Source organism: Pelobates fuscus, chromosome 4 (assembly GCF_036172605.1).
Source record: "Pelobates fuscus isolate aPelFus1 chromosome 4, aPelFus1.pri, whole genome shotgun sequence".
Classification (NCBI taxonomy): Eukaryota; Metazoa; Chordata; class Amphibia; order Anura; family Pelobatidae; genus Pelobates; species Pelobates fuscus.
This window is the reverse complement of record NC_086320.1, coordinates 363,912,285-363,932,044: the sequence shown is the minus strand read 5'-3', so window position 1 is coordinate 363,932,044 and position 19,760 is coordinate 363,912,285. Positions and strand designations below refer to the sequence as shown.

At 37.9% G+C, this 19,760-nt stretch overlaps 1 protein-coding gene across 1 annotated transcript in view; it reads left to right on the top strand.

The window, feature by feature from the left end:
- Positions 1-19,760, top strand: part of DNAJB6 (DnaJ heat shock protein family (Hsp40) member B6) — a 91,142-nt gene that overhangs the window by 44,282 nt on the left and 27,100 nt on the right. Inside the window, exon 8 of the mRNA XM_063452666.1 lies at positions 1,277-1,347. Within this exon, the coding sequence (XP_063308736.1) occupies positions 1,277-1,347 (71 nt within the window). The remainder of the gene's footprint in view (positions 1-1,276; positions 1,348-19,760) is intronic.

Below are 19,760 nucleotides of genomic sequence, written 5' to 3'. Positions count from 1 at the left end.
GATTGCAAATGTGACTTGTATAGAAAGAAAGTTGATGTGAATTCCCTGGAGATCTGAAAATGTTCTGGGTGAAACTGGGTACCTACATTTTTACATATGAAGCTTCTCATGCATTGTATACTAAAGCATTTTATTATGGTAGCTTCCCTTTTCAGCTCTGAGGAAAATGTAATTCTCCAAATCAGTGTAAGGTGTTAAAAACAAGTTTTGACAAAGCCATTTGCCAATTAGAAGAACCTTTATGCAGCGTTCCTAGTCTATCTCTAATATTCTTGTACATCTGTTCTAATTCTGAAACCGTACAAAAGAACATATTTATATTGAAATTGTTTAAAGAACACCAGTTTGGGACTAGATTGAACTAGAAAGGAACATATGTTTTTAGTGTTGTGAATTTTATCTCCTGCAACAGTATTAACATTATATTTCTGCATCTAAGTGCATATCCTATTCCTTTGGCAAGTGTTATTTTTTTTAATTTTATTTTTTTTAAATTAATTTTCATATAAACTGTTGGAATGCGCTTTTGGACTTTTTTCTAATCAGTATAGGTAATTGATTACTTTTTTTTTTTAGAGAGATTTTTGACGGTCTTAATTCTATTCATTACTAAATGATAGGGCACACTCAAATAGAATATATAAACCATTTTATTTTAATTTTTTACGTTTATTTATTTTTTTATATTGCAACTCCTGCAATCATTTTCTTACATCTCCTTTTACTTTACCAGCTTTGGGCAGCATGCCTGTTTTTAGTATGATTAATTTTTTAAATGGCATCATTTCATAACCCTTACAATGAAGGCAAAATCACTTTTTTTTTTTTATAGTCCACTCATTATAAAAATTGTGTTTGTGTAGTAGTCTGATGGCCACAAGGGAATGTAGCAAACATATGGGTGCTTTCTGTGAGTCAAAGTAGACATGGTAGCACTTTGTATAATATAAGACAAGCTATATTCTGAGGTCCCACATCTGTAAATTAAAAGGGTGTGTTAATGGTGACTAACAACAACATAGAGGTGTATTTATCCCAGTATGTCTCTTAATTGGATTGAGCCTCAAGCATTATGGGTTCCATACCAGCTGCTAACACCACAGGTCAAAAGTAAACCGAAGACAAATATATCTTTAATGAATGCATTGGCTGCTGATTTTTCTCATTTTTGTTTTTTTTGGATTGGTTCTATAGCTTTGCCTGAAGATGGTATTCTAAACCTAGATAGACTTTTTCCTCTGCAATAACTCATAGTTTTTTTTGTTTGGTCGCACAGAATTGTTGAGAACGGACAAGAACGAGTCGAAGTTGAAGAAGACGGGCAGTTAAAGTCCTTAACAATAAATGGTAAGGAGCAGATGCTACGCTTGGATAACAAGTAAAATCAACGCACGCATGTATCAGAAATATTAACCTAAAACAAGCGCCATTTGTGGATTATCAGGAACATTTTTGAAGATTTCAAAAGGAACTGTTCAGAGTTTCTGCACTCTAAGCTAAGATATAATAAAGAAGCTTGTTTGAGTTTCTGATATTTAGCAGATTCTCAGTTCTATTTGGGGACCACGTTCATAGAACATTTTTTTTTTTCTTATGTCTTAATATCGTAATTATCTGTATGCACTTTTAAAGTAGCCTTTCTAATTGCCAGATGTTTGCTGTAACAGTATAGTACGCATTGCTCTGGCAGTTGAAGGATTAAGCGGAGGTGAACTGTGATATTTCATAAGTGGTTGAGCAGATCGTCCACTAACAGCATGACTTTTGTGGTTTTCTTTTTTTTTTTTTTTTCTTTTTTCATTTTATATTTTTCAAATTTTGTTTAAAATGTGATGAAAGTGATAACTGTCCAAACTGCTATAAAGTTGACTTTCCCATTGAACCTTTTTCCAGCAAAAACTCCTGCATTTCAGATTTCAAAAAATTGCGTGTAGGCGCCAGCACGTGTAGTTTAATAATTTTTGAACGCTGTTAAAAACTGTCATTCCACCAAACAAGATAAAGGAAAGACCATTCTTTTCAGTAATATTTGTTCATTTTTGTTGTTTGCTAAAAAGTTGGACGTGAATAAATGCTGACGTTTGTAGTGCATTCTCTTTAATTTCATATGTAGCATTCTTGTGTCTGTGTGCAATTTGGGTAATTTTTTAATCTGATCCTTTGCTTTGCTTTACAAGTTAACTTTTTATGTTTAAACCTGAGGGGGTGACATGTCTTTTAAAATCAAGCTTCCTATCCTGCTTACTAGCTGAAACTCAACCTTGCTATCTCACTGTTTTGACACTTTAACGACAACTCAACCTTTTTACAGTCATCCATTCCACGAATGGGACACTTTTTTTTTTTGTTTGATATATTGTCCCCAAAGCATTGAGAATCGGCAGTGTGCAAAATTTGGCTCACTTTAAGAGAAAAACAATCTTCCCAATTACTATATAAAAAAAAAAAAACAACCTATAAGATCTTTGCAGAAGAAATGTAGTTTATAAAATGTCAAGTTATTAAAGTTTTAATCCGTTCTACAGAACACCTAAAAGTTAATAGCTTAAGATTTAAACAAGTTCAATCTTCAACACATTGGTCTCTGTGGTTAATCCAAGCAATCTCCAATTGGGAGTCATGTCCAGCGGATTTACTTGGGACACTTGATTTGAACTCCATCCCCATTAGTTTGCATCCAGTATTCTTTCATTTGTGGCAAACATGTTGCATCTTTAAAATGTTTCAATGGGGAACCTTAACCTGGATAAACATTGAGTTGATGCTAATGGCTGTTGATTCGAATACTTGCTTTTCACCCTCTATCCTCTCTACCTGACTCTTGAGAAACCAGTGATGTTCAGACATACCAGTACAGCTACAAGGGGGTTTTCTAACTCTGGTCCTGAATTGGTAAAACAATAGTTACTACAATTGTGCTCCTCCCCCCATCATTTCCAGTCTGAGACTACTTTTTGTTCCAATGTCTTTATCTAAAAAATGTGGACTGCGATCTATGATTAGCATCCTTTTTAAAAAGTTTTTTTTTTTTATTTGTTTACAGTCTAATCTCACTGGTTTCTTAATGGGTAAACATATATATTTAAAATAAATAAATAAAGCTTTTATGCCTGAGGATTTCACAAGCACACTGTTTGTCTTAACACACAAGGTTTTCAACATTTCAACAGCAGGAAAAGATAAACTCCTTTTTTTTAATGACCTGTTGGTGATTACCTGATGTAATGCTGCAAAATAAAGTGCTCTGTAGTTGGAGTTGCTTGTCTTATTTCCTGTGGAATTCCGATGGCGTGCCAGCACTTGGGCCGACTGTGTGGAGTTTGATTCACATAATGCATGGTGTGCACTTTATTTTATTTACACTGTATGTCCATGCATCTGTACACAGCTTTCACGACTACTTAGAAACATTTATTTGGATTCCGTGAAATGGTCTCGTTGGGGAAACAGCAATCATCCTCTAACTTTTACATATGGAATCGTAAACTTAACGTGCACTTCATGTATTTCACAAGTGCTACATCTCAAGGTTGCCCACATATACGGTCATGTGTTTTAACACTTTCAGAAAAGAGCAACTGCTTAATTTTATAATGGGGTTGGCTCAGCCTACTGGGATTACTAATAAAATGGCATCCAAGAGGCTACTTTTGCTAATCCCATCACAAGTGGGTGCCTTTATGGCAGACTGTAGGTCTGACAATATGCTCCTCAACTAAGGCAATTCATTGGTTTTTAAATACTCCATCCCAAGTCTACAAATCTACACAAAATAATTGAAGTATATGACCTAAATGTGAAGAATAACAAACATAAAAGTTAAGTAACTGGCAAGCATGACTTGGAACTTGTCTGTCTTGTCTTATTAACCTTTGTTTCCGCCTGGGTGATTACTTGGTGAATCTGTGCATGATCTAATAAAATGTTAGTTTACATTGCAATAGTGCATGTATTTTAATATATGTAATCTTCCTAGGAAATATCTAGAAGACTTTTAAAAAGAAAGTACTGACATTTGTTTTTATTATTGTCCTTGTGGGCAAAGTAGTACTTGCACACACTTCATAAATGGTAAAATTGGGCGAAGTTACATTTTTAGATTTCAAACCTGGATCTGTCTCTAAACCATCCAATTTTTTTTATTTATTTTTTTTATACACGCTTCCAAGTTAAATTTAAGTTTTTTAAGATTTTAGCTTTTTTGCTTGGTTCAAATGTACTTGGCTCTATTTTCTCTTCAGTAAGCACACCTTTGCATGTCTTCAAATCCTGAATGAGACCGCAAATACTTACAAGCATGCAGTCTAGCAAAGAGTAAACATTTTGGATTAAAAACAATTCTTCAAATATTATATTTCCCATGCTTATAGCGTTGAAAAGTGACCCTTTAAAAAAAAAAAAAGAAACAATATTTCCCTGCGTTATGTTTGCTTGTAACCAATTTGCTTGTCTTTGGGTAATGTCAAATCTACCTAATCCAACTAACGCTCTTCATTTTCTCATATTACCCACTTTCCGTGGACACAAAGATATGCTACAGTATGTGTGTTTAATTTTGCATGTTATCTTTTGGCTCCTGAAGTAATTTTCTTGAATATTGTTGACCTATGAATATAGTTGAAGTACAACTTCCTCTTACTTTGCTATTTCATTAAAGGTTTTTTGGCATTGTTTAAAAGAATGGTTTTTAATAAGTGAGTTTTGGGGCATAGATGCTGCCCCTTGCAATCTTGTAGTTTTAAACCGTGGCTTTATTGAGAAGGCAAAATTTGCATTATGTAGTGCATAATCCCTTAGTGCTTGTCAAAGAGAAGGCCATTAACAGCTTCAGATTATAATAGATTCCATAGTTGAATCTATTTTATGTCCAGCGTTGACATGCAAAGTATGTTGATGGCAGACACTAGGTGCTCCCAATGCACAATATGCCTGCAGTGTATATTGCAGTAGAAAGTTCGGGAGAGAGGAGGCTGGCCCTACGCCGAGTTATCTTTTTTTAATTGCTTTCTTAAAAGCTTGGAGTCAGATTTATAACATACATAATTAATGTACCTGGTTTTATTTTAGTTATTTAAAGGTGCGTTCTACCTATTCTGTTGAATAGAACACCTTTTCATAACCAAATGAGAATATTATTTGGATATACTACACAATGTTAATGTCACGTTTATTCAACTAATTTGTTGTGCCCGTACAATAAATCGGGCATGTGTCATTTCACATATTAAGAGTTCTATCGCTCACTTGCCTGGGTAGTTTCTCTGAACTCGGTGGGCTAGGAAAGTTACATGCAGCTTTTGTATATGCCTAAAGAAAATACCAACTTTAGAGACTCATATATAATTTTTTTTTTTAATTGTAACTAGTGTAAGAAGATATAAGGCGGATCTTGCAGTATTTTCCACAAACCCTTCTTTCTTCTGAAGGTACATGTGACAGCAGGCATATTTACAGCATCACTTAACCTTTGATTGCTTCTTTGGAACCTTCTATAGAAATGTGTGAACCATGCAGTTATGACCGGTTTTAAGGAAATCTGGACAGATACATATTTAAGGGCAAAAAATAAATAAAATCAATGGCTCTTCAATCACATCCACTGGTCGAAATTGGCCCTAAACCTTACCAGTTAACAAATCTGTTTATCAGAACCCCATCTCACCTTGGATTTTGTGGACAATGCATATGTGAAGTAATGCGGATCCTCAAACATTTATGCTTTTATATCTCACCAGGGATTTGCAGGTTTAATAATGGGTGATCACCAAAACAGGAGGTGGCCTGGCCACCTCCTGCTGTGGTTTTCTTGGGGAATAATGTAGAAAAATACTATAAACTCTGCTGCATTTCAACAATTTACCTGCAGTTACTTGAAAAACCTTTCCAATTGACCCCTTCTGATTTTAGAATGTCATGGTGGTAGAAATCTGTATGTGCAGCACTTTGCTGGAATCATTGCACATACACAGTAATCTGTGACCATTTTGTCTCTCGTCCGTGTACTGGCAACCCTTGCAGGCAGCACTGTGAGTGTTCCTAAGTTGACCAACTTAAATCTCCCCTTCCTGTTGTTTTTTCATCCCTCTCCTTTTGTTATAGTTAGTTAGTGTGTATGTATGTATGTATGTATATGTGTAAATATATATATATATATATATATATATATATTTATTAATTATAGATTTGTTTATTTTTCTTTCCCCCCTTTACAAGGTAATATGGGGAGGCGGTGGTGAGGAATTACTATTTGAACACAAAAAAAATTGAAAAGGGTTACAGTAATCACTTGATTTTCAAAAATGTTGTGAGCAGTGGCAATTAGTTATATATTTTAAAATGTCAAATATTGAGACGCTCCGCTCTGATACAATCACATTTTCAAATGCTTTACCGTGTGCTATCCACATATTGTAATGTAAATTTTTATGAAATTGCTGTAGGTTATGTGGATAATGCACAGCAGTCTATTTGAGAACATAGACATGTGTACATTTCTTTTTTTTTTTTTAGTGTTGAATTTGTGTGGGTGTTTTGATGAATTGCCCTATTTCAGAAATAAAGTTAGTTTGTGCTTACAAATCTGCAATTTTTAAAACTAAATGTTTTTTTTTTTTTTTGTATTTCCTTCTTTTTTGTATTTCCTTCCTTTTGCACCTATTTTCTCCCCATCATTTTTCTTGTCTTCAATACGCAATCTGTTTAGTTGGAAAAGCCAAACAGTGAGTCATTGTTTCTGTTTGGTCTCCATGAGACGCATTCCATATGCTGATAAAGTTATTTGTACATTTTATTAGTCCTAGACTGCATAGCTTGCTGCAGTTTTACCACTACATCAGGAACTTGTATCTGTAACTGTGCCTAATGCACACATTTTATTACAAGAAGAAAAATACAGTAAAAACATTTGCAATTATGAGCTTGAGATCAACTTTCTCTTTACGGCTTTGAAAGTTGAATTTGTATTTCTCTGGAAGTGGCTGATCCTCCACCCCCCTCTCCCTAGTCAAGCGTTTCTGTGTTGTTAAATAGATTAAATAAATAAACATTTACCTCCACAGCACTCTGCATTTTCAGTGGTCGCTCATTGTGCACTTGGTCTTTCATTGGTGCAGTTTCGGGAATTGGACATATCGTTTACTTATTTACGTTTGTACAAAAAGTTACCATTTTCCATTTAACTGTAGACTATTTTGAAATCTTACAGATGTCCCTGGTAGGCAGGAACTTAACAATTTGGGAGTACAGGCTGTGTACTTTTTTAATTTTTTTTTTCTTTTCTGAAACTGAGAAAAGCGTGTTGTATACATGTAGTCTTTTTAGTATGTCAGTGTTGACAAGCTCCAAGTTTTAGGCATGATATTGCTTGCAGATGAACTGTCTGAAGCCTGTTCTCCTGCACATTTATATAATTTCCTCTGGGTAGACATCTGAGTTATGCCGTATTAAAGGGACACTCAGGGCACCAGTACAATTTTTAGATAATGGTCTCATTAACCCTTTAACCCCTTAGGGACACATGACATGTGTGACATGTCATGATTCCTTTTTATTCCAGAAGTTTGGTCCTTAAGGGGTTAAGGGAGGAGGCAATCATACATGTTCTGATCAAGACAAAATTTAAACAAGCCCTGGAATTTGACTGTCTGTTAAACCATAACTTTTTCATATTAAGTGTACCCACACATATTGCATATCTCTTTGTTCAGGAGAAAGAGGGCTTTCATTTCACAAAGTATTTATGTGATACATTTAATTTGAATAAAAGTTTGAGAAATGAAGACATTTTGTTCTGTATGACACTTTAACTGAATGTCTAAACTGAATAATGCAGCTTTTACTTCAATAAATTACACGTGTGTTCAGTGATGTCTCACAAGTACAACACTACCCACATGAACATGTTTTATGGTGTTTTGGAGAGTTACAGGGTCACATACTGATGATATCATCATTTTACATTTGATGGTTTTTAACACAATCATATTTGTATTCAGCTAAGTCTTAATAGTACAACCGTGTTTTGGAAAGTTACAAGGTTGAAGGGACACAATACACACTATAGCTTATTGTTGTTCTGGTCCGTATAGCCTGTCCCTGCAGGCTTTTTTTAATGTAAACACTGACTCTTCACAGAAAAGGCAGTGTTTACATTACAGCCTAGGGACACGTCTAGTGGCCACTTCTTAGATGGCCACTAGAGGTGCTTCCTGGGTCAGTGCTGCATATTCCCCATAGAGATGCATTGATTCAATGCATCTCTTTGAGGAAATGCTGATTTGGTTCACCACCTCTCCTTGGCTGAGATCATCAGAATTGACAGGACCAGATGAGCACTGGAAAAAGGGGAGTAAAATCACCTTTCTAACCAGAGGGGGAATACACGTTTTGTAGGGCTTGCAAATTACGTTTTCCTCGACTTTCTGCCTGGGTTGATAGGCAGGTCCCTTAAAAATTGCTGAATTGGGGGAGAAAAATATATACATACACGTAGGATTAAAATATACATTTTTATTCTCCCTCTCCCTGCAGTTGTTGTACAGACTGCTATTCTGCCAAGTGATCGCCATGACAGGAGGGTCGGTCTGGATCCAGGGGGACTGCTTGGGTTGTCAGGCAATTCTCTCTGATCTTTAACTGTGTGGTTCACTGTGCAAGATGAGTTTATGGTGGCAGGGGGGCTCACGATTGTGGGGGGCGTCCAATTTGTGCAGGACGGCATAGTACGACTTAGCACCGTTAAGAGGTTAATATTTATTTCTAATGCACAAATCTTTATCGATTTTTACACAAAGACAATAATTTAAATGTTTTGCAGAATGCTGCACTATAAGCTGGCATTCTCATGCCAGAAAAACTTCCAGATCATATAAATGTATTTACAGTCTCAACACCAACAACACCGTGTGAGCTGCTTTACGTTCACAACCTGCCTGCGACAGTCAGAGAAACTACAAACGAGTTGTGATATCCTTACTATATATCTCCCTGGGTATGCAGGTTGTTCTGTAGTTCAGATCGCTTAGTCCTGTCAGTGGCTGAACTGTGTACATACGTTTACTCCACATATGTCAAAAGAACTGGTGTGTGTGTGTGTATGTATATATCAATACACATGATTTTCCACCGAAACCATATAAACAGTGTGTAGAAATTAATTATAAGATTTTTCTGCAATTTGTGGATCAGTAAGGAGGACCTATGACCCAAAGTAGAAAAAAAAGCCTTTTGATCTTGTAGTGAGGTATGAATACATATTTAATATTATGTGAAGGCTATGTGCATTGGCCAAACAAATGTAAAAAAAAAAAAAAAAAGCCCTGTTTCCCTGAAATATAAATGAATACTTTTAGAACATTCAAACTTAGAGGTTAAAGAGTAACATTCCCAGAGATCTGTTGGTTGCATGTGATTAATAAAACCTGCCTTTCTTATACACTGTCTAGAAATGACAAAATACATTGTGAGTGGGCACTGTGCAGAAAAACTGATCTCCTTATGAGGCTACTGGTTGCGTTCATAAGAGTGCGTGTGTGTAAGGCAGGTTCATGTAAAACCGTTTACAAAATGTATTTAAAAAAATAAATAAATGAAACCTTCAAAATTGCTTCCACAATTCAAATCTTGAGTATTCTAACAGTTATTAGACTAATAATCTGTCTTTATGTGCAAAAAGGAAAGTCGAAGTAGTTTTGAGCACAGCACAATCTCCTTTCCGATAGATATGAATGTTTATATACCCTCAATACACAATTGAATGCCTTGTATTCATTTTAACACACGCTAAATGTGAAGTTGTGTAGTGCAGTTCTCGAGAAAATTAAAGCGATGTCAGAGATGCTGGGAGTGGCAAACCGTGATAAACGGTGGGGGGGAGTTTTTACATTTACCAGCACGAAAATTATGATTTGATTTTTTTTCCCTCAGACAATATCTCTGCACTATGACAACTTTTGCTGGTGTATAGTCAACCTAACTTTATAGTCCATATTTATGTTAATCTCCAGACAATAATTCACGGGTTTATTATGTTGACTGAACTGTAAAGCATAGCCTTAGGAAAGTGATCATTCCTTAATTTTATTTATAAATTCTTTATTTTTGACAAGTTTTTCTTTCTCATACATAGACATTATTCATATAATATTTGTTTTTGAATTAAATGTGTATTTTAACATAGTTAAAATTTTACAGTATATAATACAGTACGTAACCATATATTATTTCAAATATATTTCTCATCCATTCATACATAAGAGGAGAGGGATGAAATCATTCTTTATTAAGTGGATGTAATTCTAAAGCTATTGAAATGGTTAGGATTCTGTGGGTGCAGTCTTTTATTCTTATTTATTTCTGCTTGTCAAACTGTTCTTAAACGGTTTGACAAAAAGTGCATCAACCCAAGCCCCGCGCATGTAATAGTCACTGTCAAGGCTGTAATTCAGAATACTGCTTTCACGTATGTTGATTTTGGAAGGGAATGAGGATGTACAAAGGTTTTTGAAATCTTTTTTAAAAATGAGAGCCTAGCTTAGGGACAGGCAACCTTCGGCACTCCACATGTGGCCCACATCTCCGATAATGTAGTAGACAACATCAGGAGTGCTGAATATTGCATGTACTAGCATATAGCCTCTGTTTTACAATTTTTAAACAAAAAGCAAGTAGGGTTATTCAATAAACTGAGAAATGTCAATACCTAAAATCTGTCACCATTGAGTTTGCTGTTTGGTGGATAGGTGAGTGCGCTGGATCTTGTGTACAATACCTCAAAAGGGAAATTTTTCAGTTTTAGGAACCTTCTTTCCTTGCAATAGCTTATTGCGCAGGTAGTCCACTTGCAATTTCTCCTTTTAAGTAAATGAATTACATGTAATGTTGCTCTTTACACTCTGACAAAGTGCTTTCCTTTTCCTCTTTAGAACATTCCCTTTGCTTTGGGAAACCATTTCCTGCCTCATTATTAGTGACTGCGTTATCCAACACAGCTCTAATATAAAAAATAAAAATGCCTTAGGTAATATTAAAGGAATGTTTTACCACATATGGCTTAGAAAACAAATCTAAAAATTGCACATATTTATCCTCTGATGCAAAATAATTTGAAATAACATATTAAAATTTGCATTTGCATTAAATCTTGCTCATGAGGTTTTAATCATACAGTTGAGTATAATGTGAACTTAAACAGTTGGTAGTGGTCATTGAACATCGTAGTTGACTAACATAGAATACTTATAATAACACAGAATTGCATATACTTATGTCTAGCTATCTGGTTATCGATCCCAAGTCAATGTTGGTTTTTATTTTCAATAACACAAGAGAAACCGAAGTAACGAAGTATGTATATCTCGCACCTCAGGCTCTAGACAAACTTTTTTTTTAGGTGTCTACTGTAATCCTTGATTCTCCTATTCCTGCCACTCCCCTGTGTCGTTTGACGCTGAAGGTGGCAGAACTCCCATCTCTTCTTGATCCCGGTCAAGTTCTCTGCTTGTTGCTTAACCCCTTAAGGACACATGACATGTCTGACACGTCATGATTCCCTTTTATTCCAGAAGTTTGGTCCTTAAGGGGTTAAGGACCTTGTAAGAACCTAACCCTATGGACCAGTAGACACATGGAACCTCTAGGGGTTTGGTAGCTGTATCGACTTATCTCCTGAACAGGGTTATCGGGCTTGGTTTTAGCCATCTGGGCATTAACAATTTTCCCCTTGAGATGTGGGGAGATTGTGGAGACGTACAGAAAAAGAATGAGTAAGAAGAGAAGGGGGACGAGGCCGAAGCCGAAGGGAGGGTGCCAGGTCACACTCTATGTTCCCACGGGGCAGCTTTCCCATGGTTCCCATATTCTTTGGAAAGTCTTTTGGGTGCCCCTTACTCTGGCCATTAGGTCATCCAGTAGGTGCACTTCTTTAATTCTGTTGATTGCCCTTGCTATAGAGGGAGCACTCTGCTTGAGCTAATCTGATATATTGCTCTCCTTGCTGCTAATGTAATTTTGTGAATGAGTTTTTGCTCGATGCTAGTCCACCCGTCTATGGGTCTGCTTAGTAAGTATAGCCCTGGATCTGGGTCCGGGTCCGGGCTCTGAAGAATACCTGGGTCATTATGTCTCTAATTTGTGTCCAGAATCTGCTAATTACAGGACATGCCCACCACATATGTATATATGTTCCCTTAATCCCGCAACCCCTCCAGCACAGATCTTGTGTCTTGCTTTTAAAGACATACAGGTTATTTCACTAATGTGAGATTTCAAAGTAAATTTAAAACTTAAAGTGGCTGTCTCCTCAAATTTGCCTTTCTTCTTTTGTTTCCTCTTCCCTTCCAGAATGTTCTTTTCTTTCTATCTGATCTAGTTTTCTTTAAAGCACAAGACAAAGTCAGGACTACTTTGTCTAATGTATATTTCCTACACTTGCCAATCTTGACAAAGGGCAGTGTTTAAAGGAACACTATATGGTGTAAGGAATACAAACATGTTTTCCTGACACTTCCTGAAGTGGCTGTGTAGGATCTCAATATAAAGGTGATTTTACTCCTCTTTTCTCTCATGCCGCATGGCCTAGATCAGTGCTCCCCAACCTTTTTATCGCCGCGGACCGGTAAACGTTTGATAATTTTTCCGTGGCCCACTTGTTTAGATTTAATAAGACAAAAAAAAAAACAGTCACATATATTAAAAAAACACACAGACACATACATAGTCAGAAAATCACAAACACAGTCACATAAAGACATAGACTCAAAATTGTTGGTTCAGGGTCCCACACATACGCAGACTGAATGTATATAGCATGTTCATGTGAGAGTTAATAAAAATGGGGGCAGTGTGTAGTGTGTGTATGGGGGCAGTGTTTGTGGGGCGGTGTGTGTATGGGGGCAGTGTTTGTGGGGCGGTGTGTGCATGGGGGCAGTGTTTGTGGGGCAATGTGTGTAGTGTGTGCATGGGGGCAGTGTTTGTGGGGCAGTGCGTGTAGTGTGTGCATGGGGGCAGTGTTTGTATGGGGGCAGTGTTTGTGGGGCAGTGTGTGTATGGGTCAGTGTTTGTGGGGCAGTGTGTGTAGTGTGTGTATGGGGCAGTGTTTGTGGGGCAGTGTGTGTAGTGTGTGTATGGGGGCAGTGTGTGTGTATAGGGGGTAAGGAGGGTAGGGAGGCTTTTTCTTTTTTTTAATTTTATTAAAATTAATATATTCATGTCCCCCCTCCCTTCTTACCTTTACTGGGAGGAGGGGGGACATTTCTTAGTCCCTGGTGGTCAGGTGGGGATTCCCTGGTGGTCCCAGCGGTGGTGAGATGAACTCTAGCCCAGTTACAGGGCTAGAGTTCACTCTCGCGAGATTTGGAGCGTTGCCGTGGTTACCGCGGCAACGCTCTAAATCTCGCGAGAGGAGGACCCGGAGGAGCAGGTAAGAGCTCCCGGGTCCTCTCTCACTCCCTCCCCTGCCGGCTGTCAGCACAGTGCCTGCAGACCGGGGAGGGAGATCTCTGATCACTTGGGCAATGCCAGCCCTGCATTACCCGGCAGGGGAGAATCTCGGGGGGGGGGGGGGAGGGGTCAATTGCCCCGTTGCCCCCCCCCCTGGATCCGGGCGGCCCGGTACCGTTTGATCCACGTACCGGTCCGCGGCCCGGGGGTTGGGGGAACACTGGCCTGAAAAGGCTGCGTTTACAGTGCTCCGCTTGCAGGGACAGGCTATAGACACCAGAACCACTACATTAAGCTGTTGTGGTTCTGGTGACTAGTGTCCCTTTAATGCAAGCTTCACCCTTTTGTCACAATTGTCACAGAGGAAAAATACATAGGACAAACTAGTCAATGCTTTGTGTTATGTTTTAAAGAGAAATGGATCAGAAATGAAGAATGGAACTAATTTTGGAAGAGAAGAGGAAACTATAGGAGAAAAGGAAGTTTGAGGTGACCGAGCCACATTAAGGCCAGAGTAGCCAAACTGAAAGAATCGCTGATAATCTTTCTCCAGTTTGGCTAGTTTGCCCCTAAATTTTAAACTCACTTAAGTAAGTAACCCTGATAGTGCAAATACCGATTTTTCGTAATGCTTATTGACCTTTTCCCACTTTGTAATTTTTATTTTTTATTATATACTCTAGATTGGTATGAATCCCTGGTGGTACAGCTGCAATAATTTTTCCCTAAACTTGTAACGTGATTGATGGCTGAGATCAGCCTTCTGTCAAATTAAACTTGAGAAAATGTACAAAAAGCAGACGTTCGGCATTGAAAGATTCTTAGCTTTCATAAAGAAGGGTTTTAAAGGGAAGCTGTCACCATTTACCTGACCCGCCACTATCTTATTACACTTATCGAACACCTGCTTCTGCTCTGCCCATACTCCTCCTCAGTCTGTTCATTGATTTAACTTGCTTGGGGACGCTTCCAGAAGCAGGGCATACCTCCTCCTTGACACCAACACAACGGCTTCGTTCCCAGTATGCCTGCGTCTAAACGGACGTTAGTTCCTATACTCCCTGGCCAATGTTGGCAGTGCTGGCAAGTGTGTTACTATAGCAACCAAAGAGAATGCCGTGCAGTTGCTGCGGGTGAAAAACAGGACTATCTGTGGAAGTTCTCGTATGCTCTCCATTACCGATCAATTCCTCGACATAAAGTCTATGCTAAAGAATTGGTTGGCACGTGGGAGCAAAACCTATTTTTAAATACGTTTTTTTTATTTTTTTTATTCACCTTATCTATACAGAATAGATGAAGATGTCCGGTTCCTTACACTGTGTTTTATGAATGGAATGTAATTAGCACTCTAAACCAGGGATGGTTAGGATACAGGCCTACAGCTGTTGCAGGACTACCACTCCCATGATACAGTAGTTCTGCAGCAGGTGTGCATATCTACCTTGTAACTGTCCCTGTTTTAAACAGTACACAGTTATACACTGATATACAGTTCAGCATGTTTGAAATTCCGTAGTCTACATGTTGCAACACAGTATCTGCCTATACATACCAAGCATAGTTGTGACATAAAAGCTGCTTTTAGTTAGACCTTTTTGGGGAGGTGTTGTTTATTTTGGATTTGGAGATGTAGATTTTTTTTTTCTCCTGCTCTTACGGTCTTATTTGGTATAAAATGTACCATTTCCTTGTGAGCTCAGTATTGTTAATTCATGCAATGCCAGCATCTTCCTAATGTTTACATAAAGGAGATCCAAAGATTAGTGTTGAAATGTTGCCCTTTTTGTATGTGTATAATCTTCTAGAGTTAGAGGGGTGCTGTATACACCAACACCACTTCTTCTTAACATAGTGTTTTTTTTGGTGGTTAGATGTTGTCCATTTAACATTCTCAAACAATGCAAAACATTGGCATTTCCGTGAAACTGAGATTTGGCTTAAAACACGCCTGACAGCCATTATAGGCACTTCCTCCTTAAGACCTATGATTTTCGTACATCTTCACGTTCTGCATCAATTTGCACAACATGAAGGCACACAATATGGCTTGTACGGATTCAAGCTTTGGATTGCATACTTAGTGCTTCTCTAAGAGAAGCATCATCATGTTTGATGATCTCATCACAGCAGAGAGCAAACTGCCTTGGTTCTGGTTTACAGGTAAGTTTAGTTGCTTTCCCTCCCCCCCCTCCTACCCCCCCTCCCTTTTTTATATACAAAAGAAAAGGGCACAATCTAATTTTGAAAATAAATATTTTTTCTGTTGGTGTCCCTTTTAGTAAATACAAATAAGAATGTGCAAATAAAGCCTGATTCTGTGATAATATTGTGGCAGAAAGATTAACAGACATTTCCCTGTATTGTATACCTTGTATTGTTTACTCTGTGCTAGGCAATGACCAATCCCTTTTTCTATAGATAGATAGATATTTATATATAACACTGATGTAAATGTAAGAAAACAGATACAATTTGTATCTTGTAATACCTTTTTTTATTGGACTAATATAATTTTTTAATGACAAGCTTTCGGGAGAACCTCCGTTTCTCAAGTCTAAAGCATTTCTGAGAAAAGACGACACATTGAATTCAAAGTTGAGTTGTGATACAGGGGTTAACACATTGATGGTAAGAGCTGCACTTGAACACGTTAGAACTTCATTCTCTGTTACGACATTGGCTGGAAGAAGGTATAGCTTGTATAGTTGGTTTAAACTGACACAAATGTAAGGGTGTTATTAGATTAATAGCTTTTTGAAATGCTCTAAATTAATTGGAAAATACAATTGCATTTATAGATGACAGGTTTAGCGAAATTGAAAGCAAGAAATTAGGCCAGCTCTCTGTAAGCTTGTAGTCCAACAACAAAGCATTGGGCTCACTATTTACCCTGAGCATTCTAAATTACAACTACTTACAAGGCTGTATCCCTGCCACTACAGCTACCCCTGCTTCTCCACTCCCTCGTGCCTCCCCTCTTCCTGGTAAATAAAGGGTTAAAAAACCTTTATTTACTTACCTTTTCCCAGTGTCGATGTCCTTTAGCGATGGGTCGATGCACCGCTCCATGATGAGTGTGGTCTAATGTGCCAAAGGCCGCGCGCTTGTTAGACCTCCCCATAGGAAAGCATTAATTCAATGCTTTTCTATGGGACAAAACTGATGCTGGAGGTCCTCTTGCAGAGCGTGAGGACATTCAGCGTCAGATACCGGACCAAAGGTCTTTTTCGATTCAGGAAGCCCTCTAGTGGCTACCTGGTAGACAGCCACTGACGGCAGACTTAGAGCTGCAGTGTAAACATTGCAGTTTCTATAGAACTAGTGCAAAAGGGACAGTACACCCAGACCATTTCAATTAGCTGATGTGGTCTGGGTGCCTATAGTGTCCCTTTTAATTTAACCCCTTAAGGACACTTGACGGAAATATTCCGTCACAATTCCCATTTATTCCAGAAGTTGTGCCCTTAAGGGGTTAAGGGGTATGACAAGCTTGAGCTGTTAACAAATTATGTAGGCAGTACCTTACAAAAATATGCAATAAAGACTAGAAAAGTACTTCACTTTGAAATGTGTCTGGTGGAAGTGCCTTGGATTTGCAATTTTCTGACCTTTTCCCAGACCGGGAAGTAGCTGACACTGATCAGCCAATCTTGGAAGTTCCATTATTTCTGATTGGCGTCCTGGGCATATCTCAAACTGTGTCTTAGTGGCATGGTGTCTATTTGCATACCAACTGTTTCATTTATAATTTTATAAATGGATCTACTTGGGTGTCTTTGGTACTGACTCAGACAGAAAGCAGTGGGTTTATAACCGCAGTCATTTTCGGCTTTTTCTTGTCCTCTGAACTGTGCAATGTAAATTAATTGTGTTTAGAATGCTCCATTAACAAATTACACGGCGCTGTGAGTCTTTGAAAGCTTATTTGCAGCCAGTAATATTTTTTAGTACTTTGGGCAGATGCTTGTGAACATACTTATTCACATGGAGACCAATATGTTGGCTTAAAATTATTTCATGGGTTGCTAAACAAATATGGCTGAAAGTTCCTGATTTAAAAATAATAAAAAACAAACAACAGAACAGAAAAATGCAACATGTGATAATGGGCTGTCACCTCCTGAGAAAACATCTAGTGGCGCAAATCGTGCAAAAGATGAATAGTCGTTTGGACTGTCAGTATGCAGATATTTTTCTGGATTTTGTTTGTAGAACAATCAGATATTGACACATTTTGCTTTTACAAGGGCAAACCGTAAGGCAGGAAGTACAGCGTTTTGTAATCACAACATTTAGTGGGGTGGTGGGTGGGAAGTGCCCCCACTCAGTTAATTTCTGCAGCATGGATACAAAGCCTCACGCAAAGCATGTCTACCTACTCCTACACTTGAACTTTTTCTGAGCAAAAGAATGTGCTTTTTTTTTATGGTTTGTTTAACAAACAAAAAAAACAGTCAAAATGCATTTTATTCCCATTTTTAGTTCTAAACCCTCTTAAAAAAAGGTCTCCGTGATGGACACTGTTTCTGTTCACTGTAATAGAGTGTATTAACCCTCGTAGCTCTCCTAGCAATAGGTGTGCTATAGTTTTTGGGACAGAATGCAGGGATGGACTGAGCTGTGGGTATCACAGAATGGTATGAAATACAATAAAAAGACTGCATATCCAAAAATGTAATAAGAATCCCAAAACTAATGATCAGAATAACTTCACCAAAGGGCATGTTGAAAAATAAAATGCAGAATTTGCATCACTGACAATCAGGAAGACTGACCAGCTGTCACCCTTCAAGCTTCAGTTCTGAACCAGAGTGTTTGTAGACTGTAATTCCTGGGTACATATTCTGAAGATATCTCCAGATACATTTCTTTTTAAAATGAATTTCAATTATTGATATATATGAAGAAATTAGGCAAAACCAGAGTCCATTGTTCAGGCACATCCTCAAAGAACACAACGTTTATGTAAATAATGAGTGTCCCAGGGCAGCATGTGACCTTAAACATTTGTTGTGACTTTATAGCAAAGGATTGGCTTTCAGTTGATTTTTTTTGTAGTTTTATTTATCACTAAACATTATAATGAAATGTGATTTAGTGACAACTCTGATACTGAAATCTAGAACAGCACATGCGCTATGCTGGCAGGTGGAACTATTGCTAGATCTTTACCAGTCACGCATTCAGTCACGCATTTTGCTTTCAGTAGTGAATCAGCTGGAGAATTCCACTTACGGAATCTGCGGCTGCATGTTTTCGGTTCCATTAATTCGAGTTGGGCTTGCAAGCATACAAAATCAAAATCAATGGGTATCAAAACTGGAAAACAAGCACATTAACTGTACACTTTTTTTTTCCGTTTCCTGGAAGAGATGAACCATGGGAAACAAAAGTAATTTCAAAATGGTAACTTTTTATGTATGAGTCTCTGATATAGAAGAGATATATAAATTACCTTAGTTATTGCAAACTACATAACATGGTGTGTGCCTGTTGGATTCGCATTTCAATGTAAACATTCATAAGTCTTTTTGGCTCTCAGTTGCACTCAAGCCTTTGTATAACAGTAATTTGAGATGGAAAAGTGTTTAACCCCTTAAGGACCAAACTTCTGTAATACAAGGGAATCATGACATGTCACACATGTCATGTGTCCTTAAGGGGTTAAAACAACTTTTTTCACAAAAATAGTAAAGAATCTGCTCAATGCAAAAAACCTTCCAATATTTCATATAGACAGAGAGCTGCACTTTAATTTTAGGGGTGTTTGTGGGGTGTGGTCAGGGGCGTCCTGCTCTAAGAAATAGGTGACTTACTAATAACCGTTTATGCAGCTACAATGTAACTTAGAACAAGAACAATGTATCTTGTTTACACAGACTGATTTCTAAATACATTTATTGTAGTTTAACCCCTTAAGGACGCGGGACGGTTCAGGACCGTCATCGGCATTTTCCCATTGCCGACCGACGACGGTCCTGAACCGTCCTTAATTTAAAATGTACTTACCCGATCGCCGTCGTTCCCCCGGCGGCGATCGGCGGTGCTCCCGTTGTGGGGAGACTGCCTGCAGCCCAGACAGTCTCCCCATGGCGAATTAGGACCCCTGTGGCCATGTGATCGCCCAACAGGGCGACCACATGGTCACAATAGGTGTCCTAGTCTCTGCCTGCAGGGGGACTGTCTGTGCTGACAGGCAGTCTCCCTGCATGTGTAAAATCATTAAAAAAAATTAAAGTTAAAGTTAATTAAAAAAAAATATTATTATATATGTGTATATATATATGATATATAGACATATATTATACCTATATAATATA